The 23,952-nt window shown below is 38.4% G+C and overlaps 1 protein-coding gene across 1 annotated transcript; it reads right to left on the bottom strand.

The window, feature by feature from the left end:
* Positions 1–1,029: 1,029 nt before the first annotated feature.
* Positions 1,030–23,944, bottom strand: EDN2 (endothelin 2). The gene is made up of 5 exons (XM_053707096.1): positions 23,840–23,944; positions 14,165–14,312; positions 12,584–12,703; positions 10,903–11,004; positions 1,030–3,280 (listed from the first exon to the last, which is right to left on the bottom strand). Exons 1-5 carry the CDS (start codon positions 23,877–23,879, stop codon positions 3,199–3,201), a joined length of 492 nt encoding a protein of 163 aa, XP_053563071.1. The 5' UTR covers positions 23,880–23,944; the 3' UTR covers positions 1,030–3,198.
* Between the last annotated feature and the right edge of the window lie 8 nt (positions 23,945–23,952).

Raw genomic sequence — 23,952 nt, 5'->3', positions numbered from 1 at the left:
AAAAGGAAAAAACTTTGGATTTAATACCGGAGAGTGCCTGTCTATTTTTGAAGTGTGTATATATATATAGATATGCATGGATTTGTACAAACAATCTACGCAAACTGTATCTTGTACAAGGCAGATAATTAACTATTACAAACAAATCATTACGTGGAGATGTCCCTTCCAATGCCTCCAGTAAGATACCTTATCAGAAATCATCTTGTACTGTAGATAGGGCTGTAGTGGTGTGACAGACAAATGTTACATTTAATTATTTCTATTCTACCCATTAAATACTTAAGAAAACAAACAGGATGATTGTTAATTGCAGGTTAAGAATTATTAACCCGTATGTATAATAATTATAACATATAATTATAATAATTATAACTGTGATAGTGCATAGTATTCCAGGAATGCTCTAATTATGTCAGACAAAACCATGAGAGCTTTTCGGGCAAAATTAATATGATTTATGAAGAAAATATGACTTGAGAGAGAAAGAAATTATATATGAGAGCGTGTTTACTGTAATGACCATATTTTAGTGGGGTGGTACTGATATGAATAATGGTTTGATTAAGCTTAAACAGACATAAAGCTGTAATAGGAAAATGCTATCATTAAGACAGTCCTGGATCAGCAATAAATCAATCAGTAAGGGCATATATGTGTCGTCAGACTCGCCACCAATCACAGGTGTGTTCTCAGCTCAGGATCAGCAGTGCATTGCCAGTCTAATGTTCACTTTAATTACGTATTTAACTTATTTTGCGCGATCAAACACATACTTACAACTAAGCAATAATGCCATAATTTTTTTTAGTGTAGCATTATGTCCCTCAATTCGTATACTTACATTGTCTAAAAGCTAAGGGGCCGATTATCTAAAGCTTGGCTGATGAGATTATTTAGGAATGCTCGCCAATAATTCTATTTCCCTGGTGGAATTACTTAAAGCCATTTTTTACCCTGAGACATGTTGTCTCGGTAATGGGCATGTGCTGCATTTTTTATGGAAAGGAGATGCATACATTACAAAAGTGCACAATAAAAATTTGTAATTTAAAAATCATACAAAACAAATAATTGAACCATTCACATAAAAATACACAAGACAAAATTGTATTGTTAATGTGCATCAAAAACCGTAACAAAAAATTGTTCATCAAAAAATCATATTTTATAAAAAAAACTTAACATTGGCTGCATGATTTAATTTTTAAAGTGTGCCCCCTGCTCACTGCTAACTTAGTTTCCCTTTTCAGCAAGCCCCATTCTATAGAAGACATCTCGCCACTCACAGGGACTTCCCCTTTTTTAAGATATTTCCACCAGGTCAGTCCCCGCGAGTGTCAGTGTAAAAAAAACAGGTCTGATCTGGCAAAGTTTAGATAATTGGTCCCTAAGTGTTCCACATTTACCTCCATTGTTTCCTCCATTGTTTTCCACTACTCTCTAAATATGCTGGTTCTAATCTCCAAGCTCCAATTTGGTCCTCACCTTCATAATGTTTGGGAGAGTACATTCAGAGGCCAGAAAAAATGTAGGCAGAGATGTCCTCAGTTTTTCCAGAAGGTAAATATGTACTTTACATTACACCATAGCAGGGCCTTTATCATGTAGGATTTTTTTTTTTATTTAAATGTGGTCTGTAATGAGTACCTGAAAACAGAAGTTGAGGGAAAATGTCCTAAATTCACTACACCCTTTTAATAATCACTATAATGGATATTACTTACTTTTACTCTGCTTAGAACATGCTCTTGCCGGGGAAATATAATGTATACTTAATTACCTATGCATGTTTTACATATAAGATTAAGCAGTGCTTACAAACCAGATTATGATTGTTAAAAATAATAGATGTGAATTTAAATTAAACCAAGATTTAAACATCAAAGTTTATTGTGTAGATATTTTTTTAGGAAATTTATGATTAAAGGGACATCAAACACTGTACAACATGTACATTTTATGCACCACTATCTTATTGTGGATGCTGCCATTTTGAAACCTAGGTTTGACTGCAAGCATGTGAAAGAGAGTCGCTGCAGTGATAGCTAGATTTCAACTTGGTGGCACCTACGACTAGAGGAAGGCGGGTAATAGCCTCAAAACTATACTTATAAAATGTATTTAGTGTTTGATGAGTGTTTGATGGCCGAGCCCACAACTTTCTAAGTGAAATATAATGCAGGTCTGTTTATAATTAAATATATGGACACAGAATATGAGGACTCCCTCTCCAGCCTTAGAAAACCTAGATTAAAGTGTGTGTCTACAGTATGTGTCGGCTAAAAAGTGTGTTACTGAAAACAAAGAAGAGAACATGAAATGCAGTTTGTCAGAATGAGTATGTATGTTGATACAAAAAAGTGTATGTCTTTTAGCATGTGGTTGCCTCGATTAGTTATTATACCATGGAGATCTAGAAATTCTCAGAATATCCCAAAATGTTCCATAGACTTAACCATTTTCTTTACCTAAAAGCCTAGGATTTGTTTACGTGTTTACGGATACCATAAATAAAGCAAATATTTTCTCCATCATTTAAACATGTTTCCAATATCAGAGGAGATAGATTATTTGGTGACAGCTGCATCCAAGATTACATAATGTTTTCAATCACAATGGAAGTCATCAGGAAACATGGTCACAAGTCCATGGTGCTGAAACATCAACTAGTAGTCTAGCTGATTTGCTTGCCCACTTCCAGCAGTAAACCAATCCAGTCCAGAGAATCTTTCTTCCTTATATCTTCCTGGGAAGGAAATCTTGTAGTTCCATGTATGGTCCAGTACAAACTACTGTATGACATAAAAATAAATATTAAATGGTGCATTGTCATTCTCACTAGATGTTATTCCAGGACCTCAGCAAAAACAACACATCCAGTATAGCACTGAGAAATGTGTGTTTTAGAGAGGACCTTTAAAACTGTTTAGCTCCTTCACAGTCATCCAAACTCAGAGGCAGATTCATAGCCTTATATTTGCGATCATATATGTCTACAATCCTCAAAACTCTTTTGATATCCAAGAACAAAGATAAGAGAATTGTTTTATCTCTCTCCAGAATATGGCTGAACAGCCTAATGCAGTCTCCTGCGAAGAGGACACCTTCCTTTACTGGGGGCTGTATTATTCCTTCATCTTTGGAGCTCATCAAAGCAATTATAAGTCTCTCACTCTCTCTTGCTGCTTCTACCATCTACCGCTTTTTCTTCCTTGTCATAGAAAACCAATGCTGTGATGAGGCATCTGCAGTTTGCATGTTTTTAGCTATGGCCTTCCTGCAGGGGAAAAAAAAAACAGATTACAGTCAGAGTCATGTTGTTTTAAGATTTTCATATGGCTGAAATTCAAATTTTAAACAACTTTCCAATTTACTTCTATTATCTAATTTGCTTCTTTCGCTTGATATCCTTTGCTGAAAAGAACACCTAGGTAGGCTCAGGAGCTGGAAGCTAGCTGCTGATTGGCAGCTCAGTTGTAGGTATGCACTTCTTATCATTGGCTTTTTGATGTGATCAGCTAGCTCCCATTAGTACATTGCTGATCCTTCAATAAAAGATACTAAGGGGTCGATTTATGTAAGTGCGAGCAGACATGATCCGATATAGCGGCTCATGTCCGCTGCACATACGCTGTCGGCATTTATCATTGCACCAGCAGTTCTTGTGAACTGCTGGCGCAATGCCGCCCCCTGCAGAGAATCGGCCGCTAGCAGGGGGTGTCAATCAACCTGATCGTATTCGATCGGGTTTATTTCTGTCCGCCGCCTCAGAGCAGGCGGACAGGTTATGGAGCAGTGGTCTTTAGACCGCTGCTTCATAACTTCTGTTTCCGGCGAGCCTGAAGGGGCATCAAGCTCCGTACAGAGCTTGATAAATTGACCCCTTAGAGAATGAAGCAAAATTGATTATAGAAGTAAACTGGGAAGTTATTTAAAATTGTATGCTCTATCTGAATCATGAAAAAAAATTTTAGATTTTTGTGTCTCTTTAAGTAAAAGCGTTTGGAATTTAAAGGGACAGTCTACTCCAAAATTTGTATTGCTTAAAAAGATAGATAACGTCTTTACTACCAATTCCCCAGCTTTGCACCATCAACATTATTATATTAATAACATTTATAACATTTAAAAATCTAAATCTCGTCCTGTTTGCAGGGATAATCGATTTTTTTAAACAATAAAAATTGTGGAGTATACTGTCCCTTTAAGGAGAAACAAACATGAAGTGCATGGTTATGCATAAATGAGTCGTGGGACTCTGCATCACACTGGCTGATGGGGACAACTCCCACTACAAAAAAAATCAATATTTATTCAGCACAGAAAAAAATCTATTTTTCAACAACCAAACCAAAATGTAAGTATCACGGGGACACTAAACCCAAATGTTTTATTTAATGATTCAGATAGAGCGTGCAATTTTAAGCAACTTTCTAATTTACTCTTATTATGTAGCTACCAATAAGCAAGCGCTATCCAAGGTGCTGAACCTTAAATGGACCATCTCCTAAGATTTACATTCCAGCTTTTTAAATAAAGATAGCAAGAGAATTTAGAAAAATTGATAATAGGAGTAAGTGAGAAAGTTGCTTAAAAATGCATTTCCTGGGGTCGATTTATCATGTTCAGACGGACATCATATCCGACGACATTGATAAATGCAGACAGCGTATGAAATGCATGAAATGCTTGCGCAATGCTGCCCCCTGCACATTCGCGGTCAATCGGCTGCTAGCAGGGGGTGTCAATCATCCCGATCGTATCTGATCAGGATGATTACTATCCGCCGCCTCAGAGGTGGCGGATGAGTTAAGAAGCAGCAGTCTTAAGGCTCGCGCGGAAACTACTGCATCATAAATCGGCCCCTCACATAATGCATATACACAAGATAAAAATACATTTATCAAATAGAAAAACAAATCACTAAAAGACTCACATTGTATAGAAGCTTCCACTAGCTACTAAATGTACAGGTGTGATTGCAATCCTCTTCTGAAAGGTAGGTTCCCTTAAATGCTGTATCTCCTCCAACCAACTCAAAGTATGTAGATCATGTCAAGAGAAATAGACACACAGATCATAGTGTTGTAGCTTAGAGGTCTGAGGACTTACTGTAAATATTTTAATGTGCCTCTATAGACAGATGTGCAGTCATAATTTATAATGTGTGCACTGAATTCCTTATATTAAATTATCTGTGCACAGAATTTTTATCCCTTCAAAGACAAACATCAGTAGAGAAAAAGTATTTTCCAATGGGACATTAAACTCTAAGTACATGTTATAAGTATAGTATAGGGATTATTCCCCACCTCCCTGTAGTCATGGGTGCTGCCAAGTTAAGATCTAGCTTTCACTGCATTCCAACACTGACATGCTGCAACTAATTTAAAGGGACATTTTTTTCTTTTATGAGTTAGAAAGAACACGCTATTTTAAACAACTTTCTAATTTACATCTATTATCTAATTTGCTTCATTCTCGTAATATCCTTTGCTGAAAAGCATAACTAGATAGGCTCAGTAGCTGCCGATTGGAGGCTGCACAAAGATGCCTCATGTGATTGGCTAACCCATGTGCATTGCTATTTCTTCAACAAACTATATCTAAAGAATGAAGCAAATAAGATAATATAAGTAAATTGGAATGTTGTTTAAAATTGTATTCTCTATCTGAATCGTAAAAGAAAATTCTTGGGTTTAGTGTCCCTTTAAGATACCTGCAGTGAAACCTAGGTTCCAATATGGCAGCACCCATAATTAGAGGTAGGTGCCTGAAATGTATTTAGTGTTAAATCTGATTTAGATAAATATACTTTGTAACAAGTTATAAAACACACCATTTAATCTCAATTAGATTAAAAAAAAATATGATATGAAAAATGTTCTAGTCTTTTTTTAAGTACAATGAAATACCCTGTCTGTTATTTCCTTATTAACAATACTATGATCTGTATGTTCTTTTCTCTTTGCATCAACTCAATGTTTGAGTTGGTTAGAAGACAAATAGCATTTAAATAATAATTTTGTTAAGAGTTGATCGTATCACATCTTTTGCATTTTGGAGCTAGTGGAAGCTCCTATAAAATGAGCGATCTTCCTGTTTGATAAGTCTTTTATTTTTCACATGAAGTATATAAATCTAAACTAAATTCAAAGGCAAACAACTTTTTATCAGCAGTAGAATTTACATTTTCATTTAAATGTACAAAAGCCGGGAAATTCCTGCTGTTTAAGATCATGTTTAAAGGTATATTGTAATGGGAAAATGGCGTGCTCTAATTTGCTAGGGCATATCTTTTCCATTACTTACTCCAGTTCTCTATGGGTTAGATTACGAGTGGAGTGCTATAGCTTACGCACTAGCAATCTTGGTTTTTCGAGGCCCTTTAAATTAAATTTCGCGTGTATTTTAAGTTGAAAATAAATGTGAATACATGAGCGCAATCGCGATTTACTCTAGAATGATTACCACGATCTCAGAGCTCTGGTTAACTGTTACATGAGATTAAAAAAAGTTGTACAAAACACACCAAAATGCATTTAGCAGTTACACTCATAATAAAACGGTCTGATAAAAATTATTTTTAAAATAAAATATTGCATAAAAAAGTTTTAAGGGTTTAAAGATATGAGGTCTCAAAAAGGACTGTAAAGGGATTTAACAGAGAGATACATACATATACATGTCTAAATATGTATGTATTGTGTGTATATATATATATATTTATATATATATATATATATGTGTGTGTGTGTGTGTGTGTGTGTGTGTGTGTGTGTGTGTGTACATATGTGTTTATGTATTTATATGTGTATCTATGTATTTACAGACATATATACTCCTATAAACACATAGATACATATATAGACATATATATATATATATATATAAGTGCAATGAAGACCTTTGCAGTCAAATAGATGAAAACATGAAAAATCATATTTATGCAATATTTATATTTAATAATGGTTTTAACTATGCATTTACTGTAAATACTCCCCATTCCAATGTTCTGCAAACAGAGGGAAATGTTCTATGTATTACAATAGATAATCTTATTTATATCTGTATATATCTATACTTATATATAATCATCTATATATAGGTATAAATATATATTTGTGCAAAAATCGATCAGATATATATTTGAATAAGAGAGCCTATTCTGCTACGTGTAGAACATTGGATTATGAAATATACAATATTATCGTCTTATGTTGCGATCATGTTTGCGTGACTTGTGGGTGTTAGGTTTTTTTTTGTCAACATTTTCAGCTCAATTAAAGTCTATGGAGGAATGTGATTTTGCGTTTGTGACTTGGCAAAGTCTATTAGTTAATGCAACTTTGTTACCGCAACCGTATTACTTTCAACTCAAATCTCTAAGCGCAAAAAAAATTACTCTTGCTGCTTTAACGCTCAAACACGAGCACAAACTACTGCTCCACTTGTAATCTAGCCCTATGTGTTTAAGTCAACAAAAAGGATAAAAACATTGGTAAAGTCCTGTTTTGGCATTGCATCTACTAAGAAAAAACAGCTGGTGATTGGTGGGTACGTGCAAATGCTGTTCCTGATTGTTTGAGTCATCAGTCAGTAATGCAAATTAAAGCATATCAATTATTACCACCAGAATAAGTGCTACAGCACTCTTTTTCCTGTCATCTGCATGGTAAAATACAGCCAATCAGCATTACCAGTTCACACTTTGCTTTATTGTGTTATTGTAGGATTTCACCATAATCTTTTAAGATTTCATAGTAAACTTCATTAAAGGGACATGATACTCAACTGTTGACGCACTTAAAAGTGATGCAGCAAAAAATTTCACCTGAACATCTCTACGTAATAAAGGACCTTAAGATTTCCTCAGTAGCCACATCCCATTGTAAAGGGACTTTAAGCAGCCAATCAGGATGCTAATCCCGGGACTTTCAAGGGAGCGTGCATCTGGTATGAGCAGCTACAGTCATGTTATTTCCATTCTCGGCATATGGAAGTTTACTATGAAATATCACAAGATGTTCAGGTGATATTTTCTTGTCAGCTTTTTAAATTTATGCTGCATCACTTTTAAGTGATTTAGTCTATGGGTATTATGTCCCTTTACCGTCAGGAGGAGGGAAGTAAGGGCTTGATTTATCAAGCCCCTACGGCTGCAAGTTCTCACAAGAACTTGCTCACCGTAATTTATCAAGGGTGAGCGTAATTTATCTGGTGACCGCCGCTTCCCTAAGCTCTTCGTCACCTCTAAGGTGGCGAAATTCAATCTCTGCGGTCGAGTCCGACCGAGGAGATTGACAGCTCCTGCCCATGCGTGATCGGCTGTGCGCGGGCAGGGGGCGGGATGTGCAATGTTGATTACCTGCGGGTAATTTCGCCCCGCCACAGGCGAGCTGAGGCGTACAGGGGAGCGTATATGTGCCCCTGTATGCCTCAGCTTTGATAAATCTAGTCCATAATGTGCCTACACAAGCCAGATACACGCTCCCTCGCAAGTCCTGAGACAAGCATCTTGACATCTTGACTGGATGCTCAATTTCGCTTTACAATGGTATGTGACATATTTTTAAGTATGGTATATTATTTTCCTTTCTACAAAGAGATGTTCATGTGATATTTTCTAGCCAGCAACAGGGTTAAATACAGTTAAAATCAGCATCAGAATGGCAATGCTCTGTCGATCCTGAGCTGAAACTGGCTGGTAATTTTAAGCTAAGCACATATGTGACCTCTGATTGGCTGAGAGATCTAAGGGAAGTAAAATTCAGCAGAAAGGCAGCCATTTGTTAACGTGCAATAGGAAGGGTTATGCTTAATATTACTTCAGTTTATTCAGATTAAATATAAGAAAGCTGCTGTTTGAGTTGCATTGTAAAATTAGCACCTTCTTGGGATGGCAAAGTACAAGGGATAAAAGAGAAATTGTGCTTGTAAAACATAATTAATTAGATATTATTCAGCGAGGGTGATTTATGACTACTAAGTGAGCAAACACAAGCTCTCACATCACAATAGCAGAAATCAGCGTAATGTTGATTGTAAAATACTTACTGCTGAGTACAAAAATGTGACAGAAATGCCAATGTTAAATATTTGTATTCAATGTTACACTGAATGTATTTATGATACCAAACTAAACAAGTCCTTAAAGCGAATCTACCCCTTGTAGCAACAGCAATGGTCTGCCATCCTATTCAAAGTCATTTACAGTCTAAGGCCTGTCGGACCTGATCTGACATTGCGGATTATGTCCGACAGACCTTGATGAATGCGGAGAGCAATACGCTCTCTGCATTCAGCATTGCACCAGCAGCTCTTGTGAACTGCTGGTGCAACGCCGCCCCCTGCAGATTCGCGGCCAATCAGCCGCTAGCAGGGGGGTGTCAATCAACCCAATCGTATTTCCGGCGATGTTTGTCCGCCGCCTCAGAGCAGGCGGACAGGTTATGGAGCAGCGGTCTTTAGACCGCTGCTTCATAACTGGTGTTTCCTGAGATCTGAAAGCTCGCCAGAAACACGGGGCTTCAAGCTCACCACGGAACTTGATAGTTAGGCCCCTATATCTATTCATCTTATATAAAGAATTCTTTCCACCTTCAGTCCTTGACAAATGATTGTGGAGAATAAAATTTCCTGTTTGTTTACATGTCTTATCTCTGAAATTTTTATAGGGCAATTAAAATTTCTCTGCCTTTCCAGTGTCTGTAAATCATAGAGGTGCGGGGAGGTAAATATAAGGTAAGGATCTGACATAAACACAGATGAAATAACCATTTAATGGCATCTGTAACAGTTTCTAACCTTTCATTTATCAATTAAGACTCCCTGGACGCTTTTGCCTATTACTTTTGAAAGATCAAGTGCAGAGACCAACGATTTCTGTTCTAAAGGCACAATGCAAAGTGAATCTTCCCTTGAGCTATACACATAACAGACCCCTAGCAAATGTGAAGTCTACACAAAAATAAGAATTTAGAAGTATCCTTGACACTTGTCATCTCTGCAGGGTAGCTGTTCCTTGTCACTACAGGTTTAATGGTTTGCCTGGCTTTTGGCATGTATATTATAGAGACTATAAAGGGACATGAAACACTGAAATTGTAATATAAAATGTTTAATTATATGTTGTAAAAAAACTTTGCCGTATAATGCAATAATTTACGTTGCCCTCTATTCTTGTAATATAAATTTGAAATTAAGATTTATCAACTCTTGCAAGAAATTAAGTTCAAACTCTGGACTTTACAAACAATTGGCAGAGAGGATAACATGCTTTTCAAGGAATACTGCAAATTAATTAAATTTTACTCAAGTAGCAAGTCTGATTTGGCTCCCAAAAAAAAGACAGGTAAACTTTACATGTTTTAAAATCAGGTCCAGAAACTAAGTTATATTTTAGATGGAATTGAATTGATAATTTCTAATGAAAATGTGCTGTAATTTACTTTTAATCTAGCCGTGACATTCTAATACTCTGCGCTCCGGCAGCCCACTTCAATTTTTTTTGTGAGTTAATGGTTTGAACTGTTCTTCACCAATCAGTGCTCTAGCTACAATTGGAGAACAGTTCAAACCGTTAGCTCACAAAAAATATGAGTTTTGAAGTAGGCAGCTGGAGCACGGTGTATTAGAATGACACGGCTAGATTTAAAAGTAAATTACAGCTCATCTTCATTAGAAGTGATAGATTAAAGTCTATCTAAAGCAGGTGCAGTGTTGGAATGCAGGTGTACGAGCGAGGCACAAGCAACATGCAAAAAAATGCTTTTATCAAAAACTAAAACACACTCATGCAAATTTCAGTTTTCCCATCAATATCATTTTAATATCAGTTTCATCATTTTCTTGCTGTGTAAGGAATACTGATGATGATAAGCATTATTATGTTCTTACCGAAGTGCACGCAACAGGCGACCTTGAGACGTCTTTGCTTTTTGGAAACCTTTTCCTGGCAATACTGCCTTTTCTCCCTCTGACTGATTTGCAGCAAAATCCCTAAAGAAGAAATATATAATAGCAATGACAATACAGATGCAGCAGGGAGAGGGAGAGGAAATACAAAGAAAATCAAAGGTCACAGGTCACTTGAGGCAATGTCAATCAAATTCATATTCCACGTCCCATAGCTCTTTATGTGTCACTGTGTTACATTGTTATAAGAAGCCATACTTTGTGTCCCTTAGCTTTCATATGAGTGGCATATTCTACAGTTATTATATGTTTGCTAATGTCAAATGCAATAAAGGAACATATTAACAGAAAAAAAGAGTCTTGCTTTTGAAATGAAATTATTATGATGACAATGCATTATATTAGGGAACATCTCATGACCATATGGAAATTCAGACAGTTCTGTTTGCTGCATAATTAGGATTTGTCCCATATTTTTTTATGTAACCCACAGCCAAAGTGTTGATAGAGGACAAACTTGCAAAATACCAGCTATCTTATATTGCTCCAGTAAAGCAAGATAATAAAGCAATTATGAGACAAAGAGAGACAACAAATTCCACCCACTTAACCCATTTATTTCAGACTGACAGGAAAAAAGAGCTATGGATAAGCATTCTATCCCTCCCACCAGAAGCAGATATGATACATAAAGTCTGTCACTCTCAACACAGGGGGATGAAATGGACTGGATTCACTAACTTTAGCCCTTCCAGTTCCATTGTTTTTCCATTGAACCTTTAATAAATTGTACTTATTTCTCCATTGACTGGAAAATTAACTCCACAAATTCATTTAAGTATAGATAAGACTAGAGAGGATTTAATCCCACTTAAATGTTCACTAAAGTCAAAATGAAAATGTCCAGATATAACATGCAATTTGAAATAAAAACAAAACAAATTTTCATTTTACTTAAAGGGACATGAAACACAAATTTTTTCTTTCATGGTTTAGATAGAGAATGCAATTTTAAACAACTTTCTAATTTACTTCTTTTATCTAATTTGCTTCATTCTCTTGATATTCTTTGCTGAAAAGCATATCTAGATATGCTCAGTAGCTGCTGATTGGTAGATGCACATAGGTGCCTCGTGTGATTGGCTTACCCATGTGCATTGCTATTTCTTCACAAAGGATATCTAAAGAATAAAGCAAATTAGATAATAAAAGTAATTTGGTAAGTTATTTAAAATTGTATTCTCTATCTGAACCATGAATGAAAATGTTTGGGTTTAGTGTCCCTTTAAACGACAATATTTGATTTATACTCTTGGTATCCTTTGTCAAAGAGTATGCTTAGTTAGGTTAAAAGTGTTTGCAACAATGTACAACATTGCTAAAAACATTATTGTAAACACTGCTACTATAGTTTGCTAAAGACACATGCACAAGCTTGAGCTCCTATGAGCCTAGCTAGATTTACATTTCAAGGAACGATACCAAGAGAACAAAGCAAAGTTAATAGCAGAAGTAAATTGGATTTCTTTATTGCATATTCTATTTAAACAATGACAGTTTCATGTCTACTTAATGACACACAAGAGAGTTATTGCTATTGTATATGTTTCCTTTCACTCTTAACATACAATAACAGCTAAAGAGACAGATTCTCCGTTCTCACCTGGCCTCAGAGCGGCAGAATTTGAGACAGTTCCCATCTGTAGCATCTCTACACTGGCAGCGTGGGGCTGACCTTCTGCGACGTTGTTGGGTGTTCCCCAGACCATAAGGGAGAGTTTGTCTGTGCAAAGAAATTAGACAAACATTAAAGGGACATAGAAGCCCAAATTTACATTGTTTTTGGAATCCTTTGTTGAAAGGCAAAACTGCTTAAGAGCAGCAAGGCACGAGTGGGAGAAAGCTGGTGATTGTGGGTTATTTTCAGATGCCTCTTGTTATTGGCTAACCAGAAGTTTTCAGCTTCCTCCCAGTAGTGCATTGGTACTCTGGAGCTGATATTTAACTAATAGGGGTTAAACACATAAGGCCTGTGAGATATTATTTAAAGGGACATGAAACCCAAATTTTTTATTTCATGATTTAGAAAGAGAATGCAATTTAAACATCTTTCTAATTTACTTCTATTATCTAATTTGTTTTATTCTCTTGATATTATTTGCTTAAAAACATATCTAGATATGCTCAGTAGCTGCTGATTGGTTGCTACACATAGAAGCCTTGTGTGATTGGCTCCCCCATGTGCATTGCTTTTTCTTCAACTAAGGATATCTAAAAAATGAAGCAAAATAAATAATCATAGTAAATTGTAATGTTGTTTAAATTTGTATTCTCTATCTGAATCATGAAAGAAAGATTTTGGGTTTAGTGGCCCTTTAATAATGTTGCCAGTACATCTGTTTCCCTGGTGTAATTATCTAAAGCCACTTTTTACCCTGAAAACATGGTGTATCGCTAAGTGACGTATACTGCAATTTCGTATTGGGAGGAGATGCATAAATTACAAAAATGCACAATAAAAAATGTAATTTAAAAATACTAAATAAATAACTGAACCATTGACACATAAATAGATAGTAAAAATTGTATTGTTAAGGTGCATCAAAAATTGGAACTAAATTGTTCACCAAAAAATCGTATTTTATCAAAAACATAAAATTTTTATGTAAATTACACAGAAATAGATTGTACTAAATATGCGCAGAATAACTCGTAATTTAAGAACACTGGATGTGTCAAAAACACATAGAAAGTCTTACTTATAAGTACAAAATACAAGCGTAATTGTTGTTTTATCGTTACATGGGCGTGTATGAAATAGTCTCTCAAAGCGTAATTATCTAAACATTTCCACCCAACTGATCTCACTGTTTTTTGTTGCAAACTTAAAGGTGGCGAGGTTGTGACAAAATCTGCAAAATAATCAATACTCCTGCTCACTACTAACTTTGCTCTACCCAGCGCAATTTCTCTTTCCAGTGAGCTGCATAACTTTATATAGGAGACATCTCGCCACTCACAGGGACTGCCCCTTTTTACAGATAATTCCGCCAGGGAAGCCCATGCGAGAGTCGGTGTGAAACCTGCAACATTTAGATCATCGGCAAAAAATAGTAGAACAATAAAATGCTCTTACACGTTATATAATTTTCTGTTTGAACTTTTATGTCCCTTTAATGCTATAAACATGATGCAGAATGTAGGAATCGTTATGCTTTAAGATACTGCCAATCATATTACTTACCCTCCTGTATTTACCCAGATAATATCCAAGTGACAGAAGTACACACACTCCTTATCCATCCAGTTGTTGCAGGAACATCTTTTTGTCCTAATGTGCAAGTTGAGTGGTGGGAGAGAGGGGGGCTCCATGCTGCAAAGAACCCCTGTGGCTAAGGAAAGAAGATAAATATATTGTAAAACAGAACTTGATTATTATCAGTATAATAACAGAAACATGCAACAGATCATATCTAAAATATAGGGCTCCATTTATGAAGCAGCGAATGCTTTTTCGAGCCCCATCGTATCAGCCTCGCCTGAAACGGAAGTTAAGAAGCAGCGGTCATAAAACCGCTTCTCCTTAACCTCTCCGCCACCTTTTAGGTGGCGGATCGAAATCATCCCGATCCAATCAGATCAGGATGATTGACAGCCCCTGCTAGCAGCAGATTGGCCACCAGTGAGCAGCATTATGCTTGTACAATAATAAATGCGGACATTGTATGCTGTCGGCATTTAGCGATGTCAAGCAGACATTATTCGCTATAACGAATCATGTCCGCTCGACATTTAATAAATCTACTCATAGTGTGGTTGTCACCCTGGAATCACTAAAAATATCAGCCTCCGCATTAATTTAGTGTCTAAAATCAGATCATTTGAAAAACAAAATAAAACTTAAAAGAAAATATATATATATATATGTGTGTTAAATATTAATATCTAATGACAATTCAGTTACAATATTTATATTTTCAATATAATATGCCAATATAGTTGGCAACCTGCAGATCTCATCATCATCCTCATTATACATATTACAGTGTTTGTTATTAGATTATACTTGTAATTAATGTATAGGCTACATGTTTATTATCTACTTTTAGAAACTCAGCACAATTATCTAAAGAGCTGTTTGTGTCTCAGACATAATAGTGCCTGTACTTTGTGTTGAACAAAATCTATGCAGCTATGAATTTCTCCTATATGTTCTACGCACACACATAACATTGCTTAAGGCACTTGCAATGCACATTACATTCCTCTAACCGGCGAAGTTCACATTGTACATTCATTTACAAGCCTGTAATTAACCGCCAGCTCACCTTTTCCCCTCCCTCACCACAAGGAGTTACACAAGAGCCAGAAATGCAGTGTAAACACCTGCTGAATAGCAGCACTACTCTGCTGCACAAATGTCAGCTCTTGGTAACATATATATCGCTACACTGCAGTGACAGCAGGCATTAGGCTGTTAGGAGATTGATTTGCAATCTCATCTAGGCATATTACAAGGGAAATGAGTAGGAGTTTCCCCAAGCTGTACATTTTAGGAGTCTGACAATAATACAAGCAGGGTAAAAGGAAAGCCTATTTGCTTGTGCATGAGACCCCTGGCTCCCCCATTACTTGTGCATCAGACCCCTGGCTCCCCTATTACTTGTTCATGAAACCCCTGGCTCCCCTATTACTTGGGCATGAGACCCCTGGCTCCCCTATTACTTGTGCATGAGACCCCTGGCTCCTTTATTGCCAGTGCATGAGACCCCTGGATCCTCTATTACTTGTGCATGAGGCCCCTGGCTCCTCTATTACTTGTGCATGAGACCCGTGGCTCCTCTATTACTTGTGCATGAGGCCCCTATCTCCCCTATTACTTGTGCATTAGACCTTTGGCTCCCCTTTTACTTGTGCATTAGACCTTTGGCTCCTATATTACTTGTGCATTAGACCCGTGGCTCCCCTATTACTTGTGCATGAGGCCCCTATCTCCCCTATTACTTGTGCATTAGACCTTTGGCTCCCCTTTTACTTGTGCATTAGACTTTTGGCTCCCCTATTACTTGTGCATTAGACCCTTGGCTCCCCTATTACTTGTGCATTAGACCCGTGGCTCCCCTATTACTTGTGCATGAGGCCCCTATCTCCCCTATTACTTGCGCATTAGACCTTTGGCTCCCCTTTTACTTGTGCATTAAACTTTTGGCTCCCCTATTACTTGTGCATTAGACCCTTGGCTCCCCTATTACTTCTGCATTAGACCCTTGGCTCCCCTATTACTTGTGCATTAGACCCGTGGCTCCCCTATTACTTGTGCATGAGGCCCCTATCTCCCCTATTACTTGTTCATTAGACCTTTGGCTCCCCTATAACTTGTGCATTAGACCCTTGGCTCCTCTATTACTTGTGCATGAGACCCCTATCTCCCATATTACTTGTGCATTAGACCCTTTGCTACCCTATTGCTTGTGCATAAAAACCTTGGCTACCCTATTGCTTCTGTATGAAAACCTTGGCTCCCCTAATATGTTTGCATGAGATCACTGGTTCTCTATTACTTGTGCAAGAGATTCCTGACTCCCCTAGAAGTAAGCTCTTCTTTTACGTGTGCATGAGACTACCGACTGCCCTTTTATTTGTGCGCAAGAGCAGAGGCTCCCCTATCACTTGTACATAAGACCACTAGCTCCTCTTATAATTGTGCACGAGACCATTGGCTCTTGCTTGACTAGACCACTAACTGCCTCCCCTATTAATTGTTCATAAGACCACTGGTTCCCTATTACTTCTGCATGAGACCACTAATTACCCTATTGCTTGTGCATGAAACCATTAGTTCCCCAATTACTTGTACATGAGACCACTAACTGGTTCTCCTATTAATTGTGCGTAAGACCACCTCTCTTTTACTTCTGTATGAGACCCCTGGATCCTCTATTACTTGTGCATGAGGCCACTTGCTCCCCTATTACTTGTGCATGAGACCCCTTGCTCCCCTATTACTTGTGCATGAGTCCCCTTGCTCCCCTATAACTTGTGCATGAGACCCCTTGCTCCCCTATTACTTGTGCATGAGACCCCTTGCTCCCCTATTACTTGTGCATGAGACCCCTTGCTCCCCTATTACTTGTGCATGAGACCAGTTGCTCCTCTATTACTTGTGCATGAGACCCCTTGCTCCCCTATTACTTGTGCATGAGACCACTTGCTCCCCTATTACTTGTGCATGAGACCACTTGCTCCCCAATTACTTGTGCATGAGACCACTTGCTCCCCTATTACTTGTACATGAGACCACTAACTGGCTCTCCTATTAATTGTGCGTAAGACCACCTCTCTTTTACTTCTGTATGAGACCCCTGGATCCTCTATTACTTGTGCATGAGACCCCTTGCTCCCCTATTACTTGTGCATGAGACCACTTGCTCCCCTATTACTTGTGCATGAGACCACTTGCTCCCCTATTACTTGTGCATGAGACCCCTTGCTCCCCTATTACTTGTGCATGAGACCACTTTCTCCCCTATTACTTGTGCATGAGACCCCTTGCTCCTCTATTTCTTATGCATGAGACCACTTGCTCCCCAATTACTTGTGCATGAGACCCCTTGCTCCTCTATTTCGTATGCATGAGGCCACTTGCTCCTCTATTACTTGTTCATGAGACCACTTGCTCCCCAATTACTTGTGCATGAGACCACTTGCTCCCCAATTACTTGTGCATGAGACCCCTTGCTCCCCTATTACTTGTGCATGAGACCACTTTCTCCTCTATTTCTTATGCATGAGACCACTTGCTCCCCTATTACTTGTGCATGAGACCACTTGCTCCCCTATTACTTGTGCATGAGACCACTTGCTCCCCAATTACTTGTGCATAAGACCCCTTGCTCCCCTATTACTTGTGCATGAGACCCCTTTCTCCTCTATTTCTTATGCATGAGACCACTTGCTCCCCTATTACTTGTGCATGAGACCCCTTTCTCCACTATTTCTTATGCATGAGACCACTTGCTCCCCAATTACTTGTGCATGAGACCCCTTGCTCCCCTATTACTTGTGCATGAGACCACTTTCTCCTCTATTTCTTATGCATGAGACCACTTGCTCCCCTATTACTTGTGCATGAGACCACTTGCTCCCCTATTACTTGTGCATGAGACCACTTGCTCCCCAATTACTTGTGCATAAGACCCCTTGCTCCCCTATTACTTGTGCATGAGACCCCTTTCTCCTCTATTTCTTATGCATGAGACCACTTGCTCCCCTATTACTTGTGCATGAGGCCCCTATCTCCCCTATTACTTGCGCATTAGACCTTTGGCTCCCCTTTTACTTGTGCATTAAACTTTTGGCTCCCCTATTACTTGTGCATTAGACCCTTGGCTCCCCTATTACTTCTGCATTAGACCCTTGGCTCCCCTATTACTTGTGCATTAGACCCGTGGCTCCCCTATTACTTGTGCATGAGGCCCCTATCTCCCCTATTACTTGTTCATTAGACCTTTGGCTCCCCTATAACTTGTGCATTAGACCCTTGGCTCCTCTATTACTTGTGCATGAGACCCCTATCTCCCATATTACTTGTGCATTAGACCCTTTGCTACCCTATTGCTTGTGCATAAAAACCTTGGCTACCCTATTGCTTCTGTATGAAAACCTTGGCTCCCCTAATATGTTTGCATGAGATCACTGGTTCTCTATTACTTGTGCAAGAGATTCCTGACTCCCCTAGAAGTAAGCTCTTCTTTTACGTGTGCATGAGACTACCGACTGCCCTTTTATTTGTGCGCAAGAGCAGAGGCTCCCCTATCACTTGTACATAAGACCACTAGCTCCTCTTATAATTGTGCACGAGACCATTGGCTCTTGCTTGACTAGACCACTAACTGCCTCCCCTATTAATTGTTCATAAGACCACTGGTTCCCTATTACTTCTGCATGAGACCACTAATTACCCTATTGCTTGTGCATGAAACCATTAGTTCCCCAATTACTTGTACATGAGACCACTAACTGGTTCTCCTATTAATTGTGCATAAGACCACCTCTCTTTTACTTCTGTATGAGACCCCTGGATCCTCTATTACTTGTGCATGAGGCCACTTGCTCCCCTATTACTTGTGCATGAGACCCCTTGCTCCCCTATTACTTGTGCATGAGTCCCCTTGCTCCCCTATAACTTGTGCATGAGACCCCTTGCTCCCCTATTACTTGTGCATGAGACCCCTTGCTCCCCTATTACTTGTGCATGAGACCCCTTGCTCCCCTATTACTTGTGCATGAGACCACTTGCTCCTCTATTACTTGTGCATGAGACCCCTTGCTCCCCTATTACTTGTGCATGAGACCACTTGCTCCCCTATTACTTGTGCATGAGACCACTTGCTCCCCAATTACTTGTGCATGAGACCACTTGCTCCCCTATTACTTGTACATGAGACCACTAACTGGCTCTCCTATTAATTGTGCGTAAGACCACCTCTCTTTTACTTCTGTATGAGACCCCTGGATCCTCTATTACTTGTGCATGAGACCCCTTGCTCCCCTATTACTTGTGCATGAGACCACTTGCTCCCCTATTACTTGTGCATGAGACCACTTGCTCCCCTATTACTTGTGCATGAGACCACTTGCTCCCCTATTACTTGTGCATGAGACCCCTTGCTCCCCTATTACTTGTGCATGAGACCACTTTCTCCCCTATTACTTGTGCATGAGACCCCTTGCTCCTCTATTTCTTATGCATGAGACCACTTGCTCCCCAATTACTTGTGCATGAGACCCCTTGCTCCTCTATTTCGTATGCATGAGGCCACTTGCTCCTCTATTACTTGTTCATGAGACCACTTGCTCCCCAATTACTTGTGCATGAGACCACTTGCTCCCCAATTACTTGTGCATGAGACCCCTTGCTCCCCTATTACTTGTGCATGAGACCACTTTCTCCTCTATTTCTTATGCATGAGACCACTTGCTCCCCTATTACTTGTGCATGAGACCACTTGCTCCCCTATTACTTGTGCATGAGATCACTTGCTCCCCAATTACTTGTGCATAAGACCCCTTGCTCCCCTATTACTTGTGCATGAGACCCCTTTCTCCTCTATTTCTTATGCATGAGACCACTTGCTCCCCTATTACTTGTGCATGAGACCCCTTTCTCCTCTATTTCTTATGCATGAGACCACTTGCTCCCCAATTACTTGTGCATGAGACCCCTTGCTCCCCTATTACTTATGCATGAGGCCCCTTTCTCCTCTATTTCTTATGCATGAGGCCCCTTGCTCCCCTATTACTTGTGCATGAGACCACTTGCTCCCCAATTACTTGTGCATGAGACCCCTTGCTCCCCTATTACTTATGCATGAGACCCCTTTCTCCTCTATTTCTTGTGCATGAGGCCCCTTGCTCCCCTATTACTTGTGCATGAGACCACTTGCTCCCCTATTACTTGTGCATAAGTCCCCTTGCTCCCCTATTTCTTATGCATGAGTCCCCTTGCTCCCCTATTACTTGTGCATGAGACCACTTGCTCCCCTATTACTTGTGCATGAGACCACTTACTCTCCTATTACTTGTGCATGAGACCCTTTGCTCCTCTATTTCTTATGCATGAGACCACTTGCTCCCCAATTACTTGTGCATGAGACCACTTGCTCCCCTATTACTTGTGCATGAGACCACTTGCTCCCCTATTACTTGTGCATGAGACCACTTGCTCCTCTATTACTTATGCATGAGGCCACTTGCTCCCCTATTACTTGTGCATGAGGCCCCTTACTCCCCTATTACTTGTGCATGAGACCCCTTGCTCCTCTATTACTTATGCATGAGGCCCCTTGCTCCTCTATTTATTATGCATGAGACCACTTGCTCCCCTATTACTTGTGTATGAGGCCACTTGCTCCCCTATTACTTATGCATGAGGCCACTTGCTCCCCTATTACTTGTGCATGAGGCCCCTTACTCCCCTATTACTTGTGCATGAGACCCCTTGCTCCTCTATTACTTATGCATGAGGCCCCTTGCTCCTCTATTTATTATGCATGAGACCACTTGCTCCCCTATTACTTGTGCATGAGACCACTTGCTCCCCTATTACTTATGCAAAATACCTCTGGCTCCCCCAAGATAAAAACTAATAAATCCAGAAGGGCACTGGACAAACTAGAATATTTGACAGTTGCTATAGACAATGCAGGTGCACATTCTAGGCTATTTTTGTATTATTGTTGGATTAGTGGTCTCATAGACTGCTAGTTAGCACCTCAGGGTTTATTCGCCCCCCCCCCCTTTCCCGTCCTGTCTACTGTGTGTGTCAAGTCCCTGGAATGTGCCAGTCTGCTAACTCTCCCTTCCCAGTTTCACCTTACTCACTACCCTAGGAAGAAAAAAAAAAAAACAGCACAAACTGCAAACCTTATCTAATTCTTCTGATATTAAAACAGTGATGCTTATCTTTTTATTCATGTTTATACTCACACTGTTTTTCTATTATAAAACATTAGAAAATGACATTTCAAGCGTATACATAATTATCATAATATTTCTATAGATACATATTGCATACAGTTACATTTACTCAGCATTTAATTAATTATAATCGCTTTTATTGGTTTAATTAAACTGTTAATGTATTTTATATTTATGATGACATACTATTGTATACACACACACAGATATATATATACTGTATATATATATATATATATATATATATTATATATATATATATATACTGTATATATATATATATATATTTATATATATATATATATATATATATACTGTTCTTTTTTTATGTGTTTTTTGCAGTGTGAGTGACATTGAAAAATACTACACCTGGTAAAACTATCACAGTTTGTAATACTGATAAGTAGATTAGATAGGGAGATCTGTCTAATTCAAACTCATAGGAACAATCTATCCTTTTTTATTGATTTGAGAACATTCATTTCTCATCCTCACTCACAGGAGTCAAACACTCTCTGCTTCAAGACAGTGATTAAGGATTACTCTCACTTCTCTCTAATCCACACTCATAGAAATGTCATTGTCTACATTTCGCCTGTCTGCCTAATGCACAGGATTTCTATTGTCAGTTATTGCTGAATGCACTATGCTTATAAACACTATCAATTTCTCTATTAGATAACAGATTTAGGACACAGTCAGTTCCGCAATACCTTTCCGATCTGATTTTTTTCCAGTAATAAATACAGTGTCCTATCTAAAAAAAATGTCCTTTGATCGTTGCCATTTGTAATTAGTGAGCTTTTACTATCCTCTCTTCCTAGATGATTTAAAATGAATATATTCATCAAATGAATTCTTGTGCACATTATAATCTATGAGTCATCATACTTATTTAAATGTCCCTTATCCCCAATTTTTATTGGTCTATTTTCATTATTTTCTCCCCCTTTTTTTTTGTAACCACAGCTGCATACAAGTTCCTGCAGCATCTCCATTAACACACTTCTGCTTCTCTTAGGGTCCAGGTTACTGCTGTTCCTGGACACAGGGTCTGAGGGTTAGGTCTACGTAATGCTAATCAGCAGATCTCAATCTAGACTCAAGGGTCTGCCCAGGACACTAACACTGAACAATAGACTTGACATCAAATTAAAGCACATATTTTCATTTTATGGGGGGCTTCAATATTGATTTGAGTGATTTAGCATCTCATCACCTTCCTAGAACCACTACTGGACACCCCCTCTCCTCTCCATGACATGTTCCTCACTCTTCTATATAAAAGTATTTTTTTTTATACCATCTTCCAGTAATTATCTCTCTTTGCATCGTTAGTAATTGATTGATACTCTTACTGCATATAATGCTTCTTGACAGCGCTCTTCCTTCTTTCATATACATTAATAATAAGTACATTTACTCCCCTCTTACACATTATTATTATTATTATTATTATTATTATTATTATTATTATTATCGGTTATTTGTAGAGCGCCAACAGATTCCGCAGCGCTACACATTTGCATTTGGTAAGAGTGCACCCCATCAACTTAACTCACATTTTGCTTATCTGTAGTAACACATAACCTTGAAATAGTTCAATTTTTACTGCACAGTTAATACCTAGTTATATAAATTCTTCCAATCCCCTTTTAATCATTCCCTGTTGTTTTTTCTGTAATAACTATATTTTCTACTCAGTTCTCAGAGTCAGTGATCTCCCATCTTCACTTGTTTGTGGCAATAAAGTATTTAAAGGGATAGTAAAGTAATTTTAAGTTAACTTTTTTCAAATGTACTTTGTTCTCCTGGTATCCCTTGTTTTAAAGGAATACACACATATCCTACACTAATGGAAGATAGCCGCTGATTGGCGCCTGCTCACATTTGTCTCTTGCACTGATTGGCTAACTGTGTTCAGCTAGCTGCTGGTAGTTCAATGCTATTCCTTCAGAAAAGGATAACAAGAGAATTAAGCAAATTTGATCATATAAGTAAATTGGAAAGTTATTTAAAATTGTATGTTCTATCCAAATGATGAAAGAAAATGTTGGGGTTTCCTGTCCCTTTAAAACATCTATTTCTCACACTGCTTTTTCGTTCTCTCTCCACTGTGCAATTCAGTGCACTCATTCATCTTAGCTTATCATAAACTGCAATTAATAATCAATCCATTCTCTCCCCCTGCACCAATGTGTTTAATATCCCTGTTTTTCTTTACCAATATTATGCATTAAATACAGTAACTCTCAATCAAATCTGTTTTATCATCCTGATACTATGACATGCACTCACATCACTAACATTACCTTTAATCGTTCCCCTCTATCTCTCTTTGCATGAAGGTGCACAAAGTTGTGTCAGCAGAAGAAATCTAAGTTTAATATTTTCTATAAACATGGCCTGAAAATGAAGGTGAGCCAGGTGCACAACTCACCTGCTGCAGAGTAGAGAAGAATCAAGCTTGAGCCGAGCATCCTGTGATAGAGAGGTGCTGCTAAGTGTTATGAGTCTGCCCTTTTCATAGTGTTTAAATACTCCCCCTCTTTA

Source organism: Bombina bombina, chromosome 3, assembly GCF_027579735.1.
Source record: "Bombina bombina isolate aBomBom1 chromosome 3, aBomBom1.pri, whole genome shotgun sequence".
Classification (NCBI taxonomy): Eukaryota; Metazoa; Chordata; class Amphibia; order Anura; family Bombinatoridae; genus Bombina; species Bombina bombina.
Note: the sequence above shows the minus strand (reverse complement) of the source record. Positions and strands in the feature narration are given on the sequence as shown.